Source organism: Aotus nancymaae, unplaced genomic scaffold, assembly GCF_030222135.1.
Source record: "Aotus nancymaae isolate 86718 unplaced genomic scaffold, 86718_ANA_hifiasm-v0.15.2.pri h1tg000003l, whole genome shotgun sequence".
Lineage (NCBI taxonomy): Eukaryota > Metazoa > Chordata > Mammalia > Primates > Aotidae > Aotus > Aotus nancymaae.
Window position 1 is genome coordinate 9,505,377 of NW_026988414.1, and position 18,981 is coordinate 9,524,357.

Below are 18,981 nucleotides of genomic sequence, written 5' to 3' on the forward strand. Positions count from 1 at the left end.
GTGGCTAACGTAATATGCGCTAGCTACAGGATGATGATGATGCCAATGACAAAAACTCAAATGCAGGGAGAAATGCAGGGCTTCGTATTTTCTTTTTCAAAAAAAATGAAGAAATAAAGAGGCATGAATCCTTCATATTCTCTTCACTCTAAAATGAATGAGGATGTGTCAAAAATAAGAATTTTGTGTGAGTTTTTTCGGCTACCTCCCAAAAGAATGTAAAATTTAGCTGACCTCAGTCTATTCAGGTATACAGCCTACTGCAAGAATAAAACTAACAGGAGGTTGTAGGCTTAGTCTAAGGCATGATAATGCCAAGGAAGAATATGCCCTGACCTTATTGGAAGGGTACTCTCTGTGTAGAAGATTAAATAGTGGGAAAGAGGGGAGAAGAGGGGGCTGAATGAGACCCTGAGAAAGAGAGAAAAGAAGTTGGGTCAGATTGAAGATAAACTCAGGATTAGGAATATAATGAACTTAAAGGGAGATTCGGGAGTCAGCCCATGCAGTTTTAGATGAAATCCAGCATTCTAACTGTCTTCCCTCAGCTCCAGATGCTGCAGAGTCATGGAAAACCAATCCAGCGTTTCTGAATTTTTCCTCCGAGGAATATCAGCGTCTCCAGAGCAACAGCAGTCTCTCTTCGGAATTTTCCTGTGTATATATCTTGTCACCTTGACTGGGAACCTGCTCATCATCCTGGCCATTGGCTCTGACCTGCACCTCCACACTCCCATGTACTTTTTCTTGGCCAACCTGTCTTTTGTTGACATGGGTTTAACGTCCTCCACAGTTTCCAAGATGCTGGTGAATGTACAGACGCGGCATCACACCATCTCCTATACAGGTTGCCTCACGCAGATGTATTTCTTTCTGATGTTTGGTGATCTGGACAGCTTCTTCCTGGCTGCCATGGCGTATGACCGCTATGTGGCCATTTGCCGCCCCCTCTACTACTCCACAGTCATGAGCCCCCAAGTCTGTGCCCTAATTCTCGCGTTGTGCTGGGTCCTCACCAACATTGTTGCCCTGACTCACACACTCCTCATGGCTCGACTGTCCTTCTGTGTGACGGGGGAAATTGTTCACTTTTTCTGTGACATCACTCCTGTCCTGAAGCTGTCATGTTCTGACACCCATATCAATGAGATGATGGTTTTTGTCTTGGGAGGCACAGTACTCATTGTCCCCTTTCTATGCATTGTCACCTCCTACATCCACATTGTGCCTGCTATCCTGAGGGTCCGAACCCGTGGTGGGGCAGGCAAGGCCTTTTCCACCTGCAGTTCCCACCTCTGCATTGTTTGTGTGTTCTATGGGGCCCTCTTCAGTGCCTACCTCTGTCCTCCCTCTATCGCCTCTGAAGAGAAGGACATTGCAGCAGCTGCAATGTATACCATAGTGACCCCCATGTTGAACCCCTTTATCTATAGCCTAAAGAACAAGGACATGAAGAGGGCCCTCAAGAGGCTCTTCAGTCAGAGGAAAATTATTTCCTCTTAGAGTGACAGCAACATTTCATGAAAAGACAAGGCTTGGAGTCAGACAAACAGGCTTCATTTTGGGGTCTGCCACATACTAGCCATAATATTGTAGTCCGGTGACTTAGCCTCTTTGAGTCCTTGTTTTCCTCATTGATAAAATGGAGATAACAGTGTCTATCTAATAAGGTAACTTGGAGGATTAACTGAAATAAACTATAAAATGCATCCAGTATAGTAGTGAATAATAGTGGCATTCAGTGAGGAATAGCTATTATTATTATAACTATGATCATTCTTTATTCCTCCCCCAACTCAGAAGTCAAAAAATCATTTCTCTGAGATTCATTGGTTCAATAAATATTTACTAACCAACCACCTACTGTGTGTTGGAAGCTATTAGAAGTGCTAGGGTATGACACTGAGCAAGACAAAGTCCCTGCTTTCATGACGCTTTCATTCTAGGTTATTAATTTGTCAGTCATTAAAATTTGGGTGGCACCTGTCTTGTTTATGGCACTAAGTGCCGTAACATTAATCTCCACTTAGTGCCATAACGTGGAAATCCTCTCTCCTTATCTGACCGCAGGTTTGCCTCCAGATCTAAAAGGGGCACCAGCAGCTTAAATTAGTTACAGAGAAGGAAAAAATGGTGTTTAAAGGCAAATGGGGTTCTGTCTGTCTCCAAGAATCCTAGAAATGTTTGAAATATTATTTTTAAAAATAAGGGCTATATAATTTTGATTTCTTACATCTGGTATGACCAGGCATCCACTGTCTACCTAAACTCTTTCCTCATTTGTTTGTCAGACCCAACCTAACCTATCCTAACATGTTTTATGATTCCTGCACTTTTTCAATGAATAATTATTGAGCATCTTTCATTGGAATAAGATTGTTCTAGGCTTCAGCAATTATTAAGTACAAATGTGAGTCATTTAGATGCCACATCTTAGTACATGAGGATTCCATTTACTTGATGACCTGGAACTGGAAGTCTGTTCTTCTCTCCAGAACTCCTTTCCAGCCATTCCCTCAGAGAGTCCTTGAGTGAGGAGAGCAGGGCATCCTCATATAACCAGAGCTGGAGCTGGTTGCAAACTTGGAGTCCTCCTGCCCTCGTCTCCTTAGTCTGTAACTCTCCTTCCATTCTGTTGACATCTGTTGCTCCACTGACTATAGACCACTGACAGTCTCCCCTGAGCCATTGACCTCTAGATTTCTTCTATCATTTGAACTGGCAATGGAATATCCTCCACTTTTCATGATTAGCTCTTTCAGAAAAGGGTCCCCTAGCAGAGCTCTAAGGCCCCTGGTGACACAGCTAGTGGACATGAGGCAGGCTGAGATGTGAAATTACCAGATACAGCCTCACACTATATCTGCAACCTATGTCCACCCTGATTGACCCAATCAACTCTACCTTCTTTACATATGGTGGTTTCTCTAGATAGCCTTCTGGTTTCTTTCACCATTCTGATCCTCAAGGACCCTCAATCCAGTCACTGATAGTGCAGTAAATTTCCAAACGCTGTTTGGGAATGGTTTAAGTTCTTTCTCACAGGCCCCAAGCAAACTAGAAAAAGTGACTGGGTGTCCACTTCAGTTAACCCAATATAATTCTGTGGCAGTTAGGAGTTAGGTCACCACCGTGCATACAAGATTCATCAAAGGACACTATTTTTTTTTTTTTTTTTTTTTGAGACGGAGTTTCGCTCTTGTTACCCAGGCTGGAGTGCAATGGCACGATCTCGGCTCACCGCAACCTCCGCCTCCTGGGTTCAGGCAATTCTCCTGCCTCAGCCTCCTGAGTAGCTGGGATTACAGGCACGTGCCACCGTGCCCAGCTAATTTTTTTTTTTTTTTTTTTGTATTTTTAGTAGAGACGGGGTTTCACCATGTTGACCAGGATGGTCTCGATCTCTTGACCTCATGATTCACCCTCCTCGGCCTCCCAAAGTGCTGGGATTACAGGCTTGAGCCACCACGCCCGGCCAAAGGACACTATTGCCTATCACTGTTCAACAGTCTAACATTCTTCAATTCCAGCCAGCCAAGAGTCACCAATGTATTCAAAGTTCCAAACTTATTCCTCCCTTGATACGTTACTTAACAATGGGGATATGTTCTGAGAAATGTTTCACAGGGCAATTTTGTCATTGTGCAAACATTATACAGTGTACTTACACAAACCTAGATGGGATAGCCTACTATACAGCTTAGCTATATGGTATAACTACTGCTCCTAGGCTACAAACATGTACAGCTTGTTAGTGTACTAAATACAGTAGGCAACTGTAACACTATGGTATTTCTGTGATAGGATTTATTCAGTTCCATTATGAGCTTCTGGGACCACTGTTGCATATGCAGTCTGTTGTTAACCAAAATGTCATTATGAGGCACATGACTATCTTATTATATTATGCCCACCCCCAAAACATAAGCTCAAATTTCTATTCCTTTAAAGTCATCTATGTCAAATAAAATTAATGTGATATTAGCATTAAAATAATTCCTACTGACGTACAGGCTACTTATAAATTTTTGCACCTTGGTAACATAATGTGAGCCGGGTGTGCTTGAATCGGAGGTAGGGTGATGGAAAGAGGTGGAATGATAGAAAGCTTCCTGGTGTCCCTTGCCTATTTAGGGTATTTGCTTTTCTCTTGCTCAGAACCACTTTTAAAAAGCAAATGGTCTTCAATTTGATTCATCACTTCCTTAAGATGGTTAAACCTAATGAAAATTATTCAAGGTGCCTGGTCGTCCATTTTGTTCTTAAATATCAGTCCACAGAACCGTAAATCAAGAGCAATCCTTCATTCTATCACCTACTTCCTGTCAATTACCAATACTGTCTACTCTATCTTCAAGAGTATTCTCTTCTCTATCTTCATGCCATTGTCTTCATTCAGGCACACATCATCTGTTACCTGGAGGTACGATGACCTTCTAATTAAGCCTCTTGACTCAAGGCACTCCAATCCATTGCCAAACCATCTCACACATTGGTTACCTGAGTAATCTTTCAAAAACACAAACATAACCTTCCCTGGGATTAATCTCTATTCCACCCCACCCGTAGCCAATGGTCACTTGCAAGGCAATGTCTAAACCTCTTAATAGGACATCCTAGCCCCTCACAATATGGTCCTCTAGGCTCACCTCTTGATGCTCCCTTGACTCATACATACCTATGCTATAGCAACATCATTTTTCTTACATTTCCCTGAACATACCACACAATTTCAGTGCTCTAGACTCATTTGTTCCATTATGTATCAACCCTGAGCATCCTTCAACCTCCAACTGAAGAATTACTTCCATTGTAAAGCATTTGTTGTTATCCAAGCATTAGCTATACTCCGTTGTGTTACTACCATGTAATTATGTCATTGTCTCTAAGCCTCAATTTCCTCAGATTTAAAATATAGATAATAACTGTTTGTTTATAAAATTATTATCAGGATTAAATGAGATAATACAGGTACAGCTTTTAATACAATGCCTGACACACAGTAGCCATGCAAAATAAGCACAACTATTCGTGGCGTTATTTTATTAAGGCACTTTTTGTACTCTTACATATTTCTTAGTTTACCTGTCACTACACTATCAGAATGTGAGTTTCTTTTGTTTGGAGGCTTTGTCTTTATCCAGCTCTGTGTGACCAAGAATAGGCACACTGCCTGGCACAGAGAGGTAACTTACTAGATGGCTACTGAGGAGCACAAACTATAAGATAAAGAATGTTTTACTATTTTCAGTATTAATTCCAACCTTTCATCCTTAATTACATATAAATTAAATTGTATGTATATGTGAGTTATCTCCTGATTTTATTTGTAGCTTTTCTCTCTCTCACACACACACACACATACTCTCTCTCTCTCTCTCTCTCTCTTACTTCTTGGATTCAAAGGTAATAACCTTTATTTTTTCCTTCAAAACCTAAGTGAATTTAATTCTTTAACAAATTCCCCTTCCACTTTCAATCTGTGAGAAAATGAATAATTTTTGTTTACTTTTTAAATTTCCATGTCAGAGCTGTGTGTTATATATGCGCTAAAATCAAGTGCTGGAGTGCCTGGTTCTAGGGTATTTTGATTCCTCCCCTCTGACAAAGGTTGTTCTATTGTCACACTGTGAAAGAATTAATGTTAACTTTTGAAAAGGACGTACATGGATCATTTGACAAGTCAATAATTACCAATTTTCAGAAGTATTTGTAAGCTTGTGAACAAATCACACATTCATGCTTTTCAAACATGCAACAAGCTTTGTTCTAAACTCAGTTAGGTGCTTCACTGGAAAAGGTCATGAATCTTAGCACTGGCATGGCTAGAGGGAAATGCACTCAAATAAAGTACATATTTCCAATGTGATTGATGTCCAGTTCTATTTGCATATTCAAATCAACATGGTGCACACCAGTGTGCTTTGGGCTGTCCAAAACCAAAGCAAACCGATCTGGGAGATGGGGTGGACTACTAGGACAGACAGAGATGAAACACTTCCCAACAGACAAGTGAGCTTGCCATTTCTCGAGGAAAAGCCATTCAGAGGAATGTCACCAGCCTGTGGCTAAGAACATAAATGACAATGTTGGCCTCTCTGGAGGATGGGCCTGACAAGACTGGGCAGAACTTCAGGGATCTGAATAACAGAACTGGAGTGCCGGCAAGGAAACTGAGGCAGGCATTCAGTTCCACAGATCACATCACCCTAGCAGGGATGAGAGTGTACAGCAGTTCACGAGCGTGCTCAGGCTACCAAGAAATGCTTTATCCAACCAACAATAAAGATTCTATCCCTGTTCAGGTTTGGCTCTGGAAAAGGTCGGGGATAAGCCTGTAAACAAAGTGACTCTGTGCTTGCAGCAAGGGGTGGGGGTGGCACTCTCTGCTGTTCTACAGAGGAATCTGGGATGCCAAAGGCAGCTACATAAGCCCCTGATGAAGGGTCCCTCTTTGACTCAATATCAAAATGAGTGAAGAGTAAGGTATTTTCTGATCTGTCTTTCCTTATCTACTCACACATCAACTCACTCATTCATTGCCATTTCATTATTTGGTTCTAGCTCAAGCCAGAACAGATGTGTTGCTGTGTCCTAGGGCAGTTTATTGCTTTTGAATTGGGAATATAACCAATATGCCAAGCTGCCCATAGTCACCATAATTCAGAAGTGTCTGCACAAGTTCTGCTTCAAAACTCAGCTCTGACAGAGAAGGTAAAGAAAACTAACATTCATTGCTCTTGGTTACCTGTAGTGTTAAGCTCAATTTATTATTGCATTTACCTCAAATAAAAAATATGTTCGGTGTTTTAGACATATTTCACCTATACCGAAGAAGAAATTGAGGTTCAGAGGAATTGGGTGTATTGTCAGAGGCCACACAGCTACCACCCTGGTATATACAGATTACAAATGACATTCATCTTTCCAAATATTCTTCTCTTGCAGCCACATGATGTTGATTCTCAGAAGCATTTGTAATTCTGTTTATCTTTAACTAAGTACGGGAATGAAAAAAGAGACCTGTGTGCCCCTTCACTGGATGGCGAAGAACATAGAAGATAGAAGAAAATGATAGACGATTACTTGAGCAAATAATACAAACCAGGGGTCACTAAGCTAAGCAGAAATGTTTTCCATTGAGAAAGACAATGAAGGGACTGAATGGGAAAGGGACCAAATTCATTGAGGGCAACAGAAGGCTACTGGCTGTGAATACTGTTTTGTTCTTCTCATCCCTTACCTGGAGTGAGTCTGTGTTGTGATTGAAACTCACATGTGTAGTCAGAAAGCTTCATAGACAACTGGTCTAAAAGTGAACTGTTGAATGAAAGTTGTTGTAGTCTAGAAGAGTGGTCAGTGTTCCTGAAATCAAGGAGGAACCTCAAGCCCTGAAGTGGAGCAGCTGAACTTATGACAATGAATAGCTTTTTGGATCTGTAAAGGGTACTAGACAGTTTCTTCTCCTGAGCTACCACCACCACCACCAACAATCAAAAATGTGAGAAGAGAACTGAATGGGAAGAAAGAAAGGAAAACAACTTTACAAATACCCAATCCTTCAACCTTTCTCTGCCAAGGGAAGCCTGTTAGTCAACATATTTAAACAATTCATAAGAACAAAAAAATTTCCAGGAAATGAAAGATTTAAGTTCTGTTAGCTATGTAATTTCTGAATCTAATAAGCAAGACAAATAACTAATTAAATAAACTCAGAATTCACAATTTACACTAAAAAGGAAAAGAGAGAATAACTGTAACAGAATGCAATTCAAGTCATCAAAGAGTTACTGAGCACTTATCCCTTGCTGGGATCAGCATTAAGGATCTATCATCTGGAGCTAGGTCGATACATGTGTCTGCTATAAAGAAGAACAAATGTCATTGAGATAAGACTATTGCCCTGTTGAAGAGTCTCTCCAGGGCCCCCTTTATGTCCCTGTTCCTTAGGCTATAAATGAAGGGATTCAGCAATGGGGTGACCACCGTGTACATCACAGAGGCAATTATGTCCTTATCACTGGAGGTGCCGGACGAGGGGACAAAATACAGTCCAATAATTGTGCCATAATACAGAGACACCACAGAGAGGTGAGAGCCACAGGTTGACAAGGCTTTGAAGATCCCCTTGGTAGATGGAGCCTTCAGGATGGTGACCCCAATGTGGCCGTAAGAGATCAAGATGCATATTAGTGGTAGAGTAATGACTGCCAGTCCCACTGTGAAAATGACCAGCTCATTGAGGGAGATGTCTGAGCATGAGAGCTTGAGTAGGGCAGCAAGGTCACAGAAGAAATGGGGGATGGTGTTGTCAGCACAAAAGGACAGCTGGGCCAGGAGGAGAGTGTGAGTCAGGGCATTGGTACAGGAGAGGATCCAGCACACAGCTACTAACAAGGTACACAGTCCCTCTTTCATGACAGTGGTGTAGCGGAGGGGGTGACAGATGGCCACGTACCGATCGTATGCCATTGAGGTGAGAAGGAAATTGTCCAGATCAGTGAAAAATATGAAAAAATACATCTGAGTTACACATTCTGCATAGGGAATGAATTGATCTTGAGTGAGCATGCTCATTAACATCTTAGGGACAGTGACAGATGAAAAGGAGATGTCAGTGAGAGCCAAGTGGCTTAGGAAGAAGTACATGGGGGTGTGGAGGTGAGAGTCCAGCTGGATGAGCAGGATGATGAGCAGGTTCCCCAGCACCGTGGTCAGGTACATGCCCAGGAACAGGGCAAAGAACACGGCCTGCTGCTCTGGCCAGATGGGGAGACCCAGAAGGAGGAACTCGGATATGCTGCTCTGGTTCCCCCTCTTCATGCTGCTAGTCTTCTCTCTGCTAGGAATAGAGGGAGCTAGGAAAGCAGGAACAAACATTGGTTTACAGCAGCCAGGTAAGAATAAGATTCTTTCTACTAATGAATATGCCAGTGTCAGTCTACATTGCTAGTCCCTACAAAAAATCAATTTAAGTAGATGGTTTTATCATGCAAAATGAGAGAATTTGCCAACAGAGTAGAGGGTTTGATATGGAAGAGAAGATGAGCTATGTCTAGTCAGTAAAGGGGAAGCCTCACACTGTCAGCAGATGGAGAGTAAGATAACATCTTTCCAGTTTCTATTCTGTGTCTGTACATTTAAAAACAATCATCAGGCTAGTCTTGAGCTTTCAAGTTGTAACATATTGAACTTTTAAATTTGACTTTAAAATCCATTAATAAGCAACATAAAGGGATGAAGTTTAAATAACATATAGACAAAGGAAATTGGGTCAAAGATAAACAGCCAAAGTTTTTACAAAGTTGATGAGAAAAGGAAAAAAAAACACACACATGTCCATTGATTACAATATCATTGCCATAAAAAAGTAAATCTTACAAAAAATATATAAAGGTGAGATTTAGGGAGGTAATTAGGTCATGAGGGTAGAGCCTCATGAATGGGATCAGTGGCCTTATAAGAAGAAACACAAGAATAATTACGTGTCTCAGGCATTGCCATGTGAGGACACAGCAGGAAGGCAGCCATCTGCTAACCAGAAAGTGGACCCGCACCGGAAACCAAATCTGCTGGTACCTTGATCTTGGACTTCCCAGGCTCCAGAACTGTGACAAATAAATGTCTGCTGTTTAAAGTCACCCAGCTATAGCAGCCCAACCGACTAAGACACTCACTAATCTAAATGAGACAGCAAACACCATACTTAGTGGTGGTATTTTAAAGCATTGCCATTAAAATCAGGAATGAGAAAAATAGGCCAGCTATTTTCTATTCAACATTGTATAGTGAATTGCAGTTAGCAAATTGTACAAGAAAATTAATTAAAAGCATCAGAAAATGAGAATTCTCAAAAAAATTTGAAAATATATATTTATTATCAGTAATCATGTTATTGGGCTCTTTGAGATTATTTTCTAATCTCCTCCTGATTCAAAAAGCTCTTCTTACACCATGAAAATCCACAACCTATCATCGTTAAGAGTTCTTATCAACAGAGGCCAAAGAAATGGGCCATTGATATGCCCCTTCTGCTTTTGTAGCTTCCTCCTTTGGGCTCCTGGCATCTTGAACTACAGCACCTGCTATCCAGCCCCATGAAATTTCCAGATACATCCAGGTCCCCCTGGTCATCAGTATCAACTGTTTTACAAAATCTATTTGTGTCCTTCCTCAACAGACACTATCTATCCATTAAAATATTCTAAAGCTATGGTGTATATGTACCACATTTTCTTTATCCAGTCTATCATTGATGGACATTTGAGTTGATTCCATGTCTTTGTGATTGTGAATAGTGCTGCAATGAACATATGTAAAAAGGAACGAGGTCATGTCCTTTGCAGGGATGTGGTTGGAGCTGGAAGCCATTATTCTCAGCAAACTAATGCAGGAACAGAAAATCAAACACCACATGTTCTCACTTATAAATGGGAGCTGAACAATGAGAACCACAGAAACACAGGGAAGGGAACATCACACACTGGGACCTGTCAAGGGAAGTCTGGGGTGGTGAGAGCATCAGGAAAAAGAGCTAATGCATGCCAGGCTCAATATCTAGGAGATGGGGTTGATAGGTGCAGCAAACCACCATGGCAACACATTTGCCTATGTACAAAATCTGCACATCCTGCACATGTACCCTGGAACTTAAAAAAAAAAAAAAAAAAAAAAAAAAAAAAAAAAATTCTACGGCTTAATATACCAAATCCTGCAAGAGTAGTAGGGACGAGCTTATAATCCCACTGTGTCTTCATTGAAAATTTTTCTTTAAGTCAAAAATCAATGCCAAATGCCTAATATATGTACATCTACATACACTAAGTAAATAGAAAATGTTAGGATTTCATTATACTAGTTCTTAACTGGGAGAAAATTTCAGAAGAGCTTTACATAAGTTAATGATAGGCTTAAATTGTTTTGCTTCTTTAGGCTGGTGAGTTGAGCATACTCCTATTTTATATATGAATACCATCCTTCCTTTTAATCATACCAAAAAGCAGCCAACATAACAGAGTTCTAAATGGACCTGTAAAGAAGACGGGCAAGAATGCCTAGCCCAGGTTCCCAGTCTGTACCTGCTCACTCCAGCATTTTGAGGGTCTTTGGGGCTGTGACCTTAAGGATAGAAACTAGTGTCTGAGGGTAGTATGTGGTACCGATAAAAGCACTGCACTTAGCCCTAGATTCAAGTCCTGGCAACATCACCTCATAGTTGTGAGTCCTAGGGAAGCGACCCAGTGGCCTGCATCTCCCTTTTCTCATCTCTAATCTAGAGATATGACTACGAGCCTAAGTCATGAGAATATTGTGAATATTAATAAGATAACATTTGTGAAGAGTGACTGCATATAACCTGCACCAACTCATCTTAGTTTCTCACCTGCCATTTCCTGAATCTCCTTTATTTCTCCCTCCTGATTGCCCACTCCTTTCAACAGGCTGATACTGGCAGAGTTCAGGTGCCACGAGGTCCCTTCATCATGAGACCATGACCTGATGCAGGCAAAGGCCAGAAACAGCAATAATGAAGTTGGGCAGAAAGGCAGCGTCCAACCACACCCTAGAGAATGATGGCTCAGATATCTCACTATTCTGGACTTCTCCCTCTCCTTCTCCTTCTCTTCTGGTTTCTCTCATGATATATCAATTAGATGACTCCTTCCTGAAATTATAAATCTATTTAATCCATGGTATTTAGGATTTTAATAAAGTCCCCTGGATTCAATTCAGCCATGCCTATTTCTATCTGCATAAATTCAACGTAAAGACCATGTACAGGCTCTCTCACTCCACCACATTCAGCCTCCTGAACACTAAAGCCTCAAACTACTGCTTGCTGATAACTGATATTTCCTTTACAGTGAGGTTGTATTTATAGAAGATAAAGATGGGTTCTGAAGTTGGACAGAGGGATTCAAATCACCTCTCTGCCGTTTGTCAGTTGTATGTCTTTGGGCAAGGTAGTGCGCAGCTAAGGAGCCCCAGCTCTTCCTCTCAGAATGGGGATCATAATCCCTGAATTATAGTAAAAATTAAATAAGGTAAGCTCTATAGAAACACCCCATCCATAGAAGGTGTCGTATGTGAGATGACATTGTTTCCATTAAAATACAGTGCAAAGACCTCTAGGGAAGAAACTCAGTGTCTTATCTTCAGTGCAAACCAGGCAAAAGTAATTGGGTCAGTAGATGTTTCCTGGGCTCAAAGTTTGTTGCCTTTGATGAAGTTTTAAGAATACACTAGGGATTACAGGAAGGAAATTATCAAGCAGATTCTAATAAGGATCTGCAATATGGATGCTACATAAAGGAAGAAAGGACCCAAAGCTCTCTAGCCAAACATGTCCATCAAACATACTTTCAGGTGAAAGTAGCTGTGCTGTCTAGAGGGAAGGGAATGATCAGGGACTTCGGAAAGAAATATTGGAGGGGGCTCTCCAACACTGCATGCTCTAAACAAATAAGCACACATTCCAATATCTAGAACACGAATGTTGAGATGAGACCCTTTAGCTTGGATTTTTAGGATATGCCCACCAATTTATGTAGCCAGCTGGCCCTATTCCACAGCTCCCCACAAACTGCGGTTAAAGACATCAGAGTCATTGGCCAGTGGTGATTGTTGCATCCTTGTCTGTGGAAACTGAGAATAAAAAAATGACTTCAGCAAAAGCATAGAGAAATGCTGAGCACCTGTATACACACACACACACACACACACACACACACACACACACACACACACACACACCCCTGCTACTGATGAAGGATATCCAGTCCTGCTCTGAACTTTATTGTTCAAGTCATTCCTTGGAGTATGGACTGGTTTCTCAGCTTCTTTCTAGGAGACCAAGGGACCAGAGTTAGCCTTCGAATTCTGTGGTCATAAACATCACTGACATCAGAGAAAAAAAGTCATGAACCTGGAGCTTACTCTTCTCAATTTGCAGGCTTCAGAAATGGAAAGGTAACAACTCTATTCTACCCACCAGGGAGAGGACTCGAGGGGACAGGGCACCAAGCTTGTGGTTAGAGACTTGCATTAAACATGCATTAATTCCTCGGTTTTCCTCCTACTCCCCCCAGGACAGATGCCCTAGGGCAGTGGTCTCTAAACTTGGATGTTCATCAAAATCACCTGGGGAGCTTGTTAAAGATTCAGGTCCCAGCTCCACCTGCAGAGATATTTATTCATGAGATATGGGGCCAGATACTTCTGAGGCAAGCGGCTCTAAGGGCCAACTTTAAGGAATCTCTGTCCTTAGGAAGAGTGTCAGGTCCTGTGAATTGAAGTCCAAAAGGAGATGGGGAAAGACCTCCTCTGCCAGATTCAGGTTTCCCCTAGTTAGGCTGAGAAGTCTATAGAGAGTTTTCTCTGAAATGAAAATTCTTTTTATGCTTGCTGCTTATAAAATTAATTCCTCTTCATGATGGAAATACAAATAATATAAACATGAAAAGGAAGGAGAAAGTCAAAGTATCAAATGCTTTCATGATTCATTTTTATCCCATTAAGAGGGCTTTTCCACTATTCACAAAAGCAAACACAAGGAATCAACTTAGGTGTTTGTCAATGGTGGACTGGATAAAGAAAATGTAGTACACCATGGAATACTATGAAGCCATCAAAAAGAATGAAATCATGTTTTTTGCAGCAACATGGATGCAACTAGAGGCTATTATCCTAAGCAAATTAACACAGAAACAGAAAATCAAATACTCATGTTCTCATTTCTAAGCAGGAGCTAAATATTAGGTACACGTGGACGTAAAGATGGGAGAAATAGACACTGGAGACTACTAGAGAAAGGTTGAGAAACTAACTATTGGGTACTCTGCTCACTATCTGAGTCATGAGATCATTTGTACCCCAAAACTTAGCACACAATATACCCATGTAACAAACCTGGGCATGCACCCTACAATATCAAACAAAAGTTGAAATTTTAAAAAATTAAAATAAAATGGCCAGGCACAGTGGCTCATGCCTGTAATCCTAGCATTTTGGGAGGCCAAGGCAGGCTGATCTCCTGAGGTCAGGAGTTCAAGACCAGCCTGACCAACATGGAGAAACCCCGTCTCTACTAAAAGTACAAAATTAGCCAGGCATAGTGGCACATGCCTGTAATTCCAGCTACTCAGGAGGCTGAGGCAGGAGAATCGCTTGAACCGGGAGGCAGAGGTTGCAGTGATTTGAGATCGCTGCATTGCAGTGCAGCCTGAGTAACAAGAGTGAAACTCTGTCTCAAAAAAAAAAAAAGTAAATAAAAATTAAAATGAAATAAAATAAAATGACTTTTATTCATAAACATATCCATATCTGTGTTGAGAAATGCTAAGTGTATGATTGCTGAGAAATGCTGAGTGTATGATAGAATATATTGTTTGCTAGGAAGAACTATGGCAAGGAAAACCCAGCCACCCCCCACCCAATGGAAAACTACTTGGGGCATTCTAAAGTGACAAGACAGTATATAAATATTGTACCATTCTTTAAAACAATTAAAACAATCCTTTAAGTGCAGGATATGTGAGCCTGCCCCTATGGCTCCCTCATGGAGAATACTTTTTAGTTTGTCTGTGATCAATGGTAAGCAGGCACCAGCTGCCTACCTGGTTTGTTTTTGTGTTATGAGAAAATACTGAACACCTGTTTGTTAATAATCATCACCTATTCAGAGGGAAGAACTACATGGATCAGAGTCTGCTCAAGGCCTTCAGCCCAGAATGCTGTTAGCCCCTAAGGCTCTCTGTTGTAAGGCTATTGGCCCCCCAGATAGTCCCACTTTGCTGTTCTATCTGCGTGTCTGCTTCTCAATTCCTTCAGCACCACCTGGGTGGGGGTCTCTATGGCCTAGCTGGTCTTGGTATATCTCTTTACATAATGGGCTTTATTTCATAGTACTTTATTGCTTTCTTTTTCTGTAATAATTTATTGTGACCATGTTTGCATTTCTACTTCTATGCATATCAATACATACATATCTAGATTTTTTATTTTTAGTTCATCTCCTGCTGAATTAACATAAAGGTTTCTACTTTTATGTTCTACTTTTATTTCTACTTCTATGCATACCAATACATACATATCTGAGATATTTTATTTTTAGTTAATCTCCTGCTGAATTAACATAAAGATTCACTGTGAAATTTTATTAAAGACTATGAAATGCCTTGAAACTCTCTTTTGTGAGTTGTCTGAACAATGCGTTTAATATCTTCAAAAGCATTAGTTTTATTGTGTTCCACTGTCTTAATTCCTCAGTGTCTGCCACTTGCCCTTTTGAAAAGAGGAGAAACAACAGTGAAGAAGCTTGTGAATCCTAAGTGGGAGTTGAAAGATGAGAACACATGGACACAGGGAGGGAAACGTCACACACTGGGGCCCGTCAGGGGGTGGAGGGAAAGGGAGGGAGAGCATTAGGACAAATTTCTAATACATGAGGGGCTTCAAACCAAATAATGGGTTGATACGTGCATCAAACCACCATGGTACATGTATACCTATGTAACAAACCTGCATGTTCTGCACATGTATCCCAGAACTTAAAGTAAAATTTAAAAATAGATGCTTGTGAAAACACATAACAATGGAAGTTCAGGTTGAACTGTGCAGTAAGACAGCAACAATGCCAGATTTTCTTCACCCACCCAAAGCCTAGATAAGAGGTTATGGAATGAAATTAGCTGAATAACAGGAAAGTTGCTATTGCATTTTCCACACATATATCAAATATCAAACTCTTCAAAATGTACAAGGATTTCTTTCTTTAACTTAGGGTTTTATTTATTGTACTTTAAGTTCCGGTTCTATTTGCATATTCAAATCAACATGGTGCACACCAGTGTGCTTTGGGCTGTCCAAAACCAAAGCAAACCGATCTGGGAGATGGGGTGGACTAGTAGGACAGGCAGAGATGAAACACTTCCCAACAGACAAGTGAGCTTGCCATTTCTCGAGGAAAAGCCATTCAGAGGAATGTCACCAGCCTGTGGCTAAGAACATAAATGACAATATTGGCCTCTCTGGAGGATAGGCCTGACAAGACTGGGCAGAACTTCAGGGATCTGAATAACAGAACTGGGGTGCCGGCAAGGAAACTGAGGCAGGCACTCAGTTCCACAGATCACATCACCCTAGCAGGGATGAGAGTGTACAGCAGTTCACAAGCGTGCTCAGGCTACCAAGAAATGCTTTATCCAACAAACAATAAAGATTCTATTCCTGTTCAGGTTTGGCCCTGGAAAAGGTTGGGGCTAAGCCTGTAAACGAAGTGACTCTGTGCTTGCAGCAAGGGGTGGGGGTGGCACTCTCTGTTGTTCTACAGAGGAATCTGGGATGCCAAAGGCAGCTACATAAGCCCTGATGAAAGGTCACTCTGTGAGTCAATATCAAAACAAGTGAAGAGTAAAGTATTCTTCTGAAGTGTCTTTCCTAACCTACCCACACATCCGCTCACTCATTCATTGCCCTTTAGTTATTTAGTTCTAGCTCAAGCCAGAACAGATGTGTTGCTGTGTCCTAGGGCAGTTTATTGCTTTTGAATCAGAAATATGACCAACATGCCAGCTGCCCATAGTCACCATAATTTAGGAGTGTCTGCACAAGTTCTGCTTCAAAACTCAGCTCTGACAGAAGGAAAAGGAAACTAACATTCATTATTCTTGGTCTGCTGTAGTGTTAAGCCCAATTTATTATTGCATTTCCTTCAAATAAAAAATATGTTAGGTGTTTTAGAAACTTTTTCATCTATTCAGAAGAATAAATTCAGGTTCAGAGGGGTTAAGTAAATTGTCAGAGGCCACACAGCCCCCACCCTGGTATATACACATTACAAATGGCATCTATCTTTCCAAATATTCTTCTCTTGCAGCTACATGATGTTGATTCTCAGAAGCATTTGTAATTCTGTTTATCTTTAACTAAGTACGGGAATGAAAAAAGAGACTTGTGTGCCCCTTCACTGGATGGTGAAGAACATAGAAGATAGAAGAAAATGATAGAAGATTACTTGGGCAAATAATACAAACCAGGGGTCACTAAGCTAAGCAGAAATGCTTTCCATTGAGAAAGACAATGAAGGGACTGAATGGGAAAGGGACCAAATTCATTGAGGGCAACAGAAGGCTACTGGCTGTGAACACTGTTTTGTTCTTCTCATCCCTTACCTGGAGTGAGTCTGTGTCATGATTGAAACTCACATGTGTAGTCAGAAAGCTTCATAGACAAACTGGTCTAAAAGTGAACTGTTGAATGAAAGTTATTGTGTCTAGAAGAGTGGTCAGTGTTCCTGAAATCAAGGAGGAACCTCAAGCCCTGAAGTGGAGCAGCTGAACTTATGACAATGAATAGCTTTTTGGATCTGTAAAGGGTACTAGACAGTTTCTTCTCCTGAGCCACCACCACCAACAATCAAAAATGTGAGAAGAGAACTGAATGGGAAGAAAGAAAGGAAAACAACTTTACAAATACCCAATCCTTCAACCTTTCTCTGCCAAGGGAAGCCTGTTAGTCAATATATTTAAACAATTCACAAGAAAAAATGAATTGCCAGGAAATAAAAGGAAAGATTTAAGTTCTGTTAGCTATGTAATTTCTGAATCTAATAGGCAAGATAAATAAAACATTATATAAACTCAGAATTCACCATTTATACTAAGGAGGAAAAGAGAGAATAACTGTAACAGAATGCAATTCAAGTCATCAAAGAGTTACTGAGCACTTATCCCTTGCTGGGATCAGCATTAAGGATCTATCATCTGGAGATAGGTCGATACATGTGTCTGCTATAAAGAAGAACAAATGTCATTGAGATAAGACTATTGCCCTGTTGAAGAGTCTCTCCAGGGCTCCCTTTATGTCCCTGTTCCTTAGGCTATAAATGAAGGGATTCAGCAATGGGGTGACCACCGTGTACATCACAGAGGCAATTATGTCTTTATCACTGGAGGCACTGGACGAGGGGACAAAATACAGTCCAATAATTGTGCCATAATACAGAGACACCACAGAGAGGTGGGAGCCGCAGGTGGACAAGGCTTTGAAGATCCCCTTGGTAGATGGAGCCTTCAGGATGGTGACCCCAATGTGGCCGTAAGAGATCAAGATGCATATTAGTGGTAGAGTAATGACTGCCAGTCCCACTGTGAAAATGACCAGCTCATTGAGGGAGATGTCTGAGCATGAGAGCTTGAGTAGGGCAGCAAGGTCACAGAAGAAATGGGGGATGGTGTTGTCAGCACAAAAGGACAGCTGGGCCAGGAGGAGAGTGTGAGTCAGGGCATTGGTACAGGAGAGGATCCAGCACACAGCTACTAACAAGGTACACAGTCCCTCTTTCATGACAGTGGTGTAGCGGAGGGGGTAACAGATGGCCACGTACCGATCGTATGCCATTGAGGTGAGAAGGAAATTGTCCAGATCAGTGAAAAATATGAAAAAATACATCTGAGTTACACATTCTGCATAGGGAATGGATCGATCTTGAGTGAGCATGCTCATTAACATCTTAGGGACAGTGACAGATGAAAAGGAGATGTCAGTGAGAGCCAAGTGGCTTAGGAAGAAGTACATGGGGGTGTGGAGGTGAGAGTCCAGCTGGATGAGCAGGATGATGAGCAGGTTCCCCAGCACTGTGGTCAGGTACATGCCCAGGAATAGGGCAAAGAACACGGCCTGCTGCTCTGGCCAGATGGGGAGACCAAGAAGGAGGAACTCGGATATGCTGCTCTGGTTCCCCCTCTTCATGCTGCTAGTCTTCTCTTTGCTGGGAATAGAGGGAGCTAGGAAAGCAGGAACAAACATTGGTTTACAGCAGGCAGGTAAGAATAAGATCCTTTCTACTAATGAATATGCCAATGTCAGTCTACATTGCTATGTCCCCTCAAAAAAAAAAAAAAGATTTAGAGTAGATGGTTTTATTATGCAAAATGAGAGAATTTGCCAACAGAGTAAAGAGTCTGATATAGAAAAGGAGAC

At 41.3% G+C, this 18,981-nt stretch overlaps 3 protein-coding genes across 3 annotated transcripts; 1 reads left to right on the forward strand and 2 right to left on the reverse strand.

Annotated features, from left to right (window-relative positions):
* Window positions 1-567: 567 nt before the first annotated feature.
* LOC105721079 (olfactory receptor 1N1) lies at window positions 568-1,503 on the forward strand. The gene has a single exon (XM_012457894.2). The coding sequence runs from the start codon at window positions 568-570 to the stop codon at window positions 1,501-1,503; it is 936 nt and encodes a 311-aa protein (XP_012313317.2).
* Window positions 1,504-7,881: 6,378 nt separating this feature from the next.
* LOC135274791 (olfactory receptor 1J4-like) lies at window positions 7,882-8,823 on the reverse strand. Its single transcript, XM_064375780.1, has one exon. The coding sequence runs from the start codon at window positions 8,821-8,823 to the stop codon at window positions 7,882-7,884; it is 942 nt and encodes a 313-aa protein (XP_064231850.1).
* An 8,985-nt stretch (window positions 8,824-17,808) lies between these two features.
* LOC135274797 (olfactory receptor 1J4) lies at window positions 17,809-18,750 on the reverse strand. Its single transcript, XM_064375784.1, has one exon. The coding sequence runs from the start codon at window positions 18,748-18,750 to the stop codon at window positions 17,809-17,811; it is 942 nt and encodes a 313-aa protein (XP_064231854.1).
* Window positions 18,751-18,981: the final 231 nt, after the last annotated feature.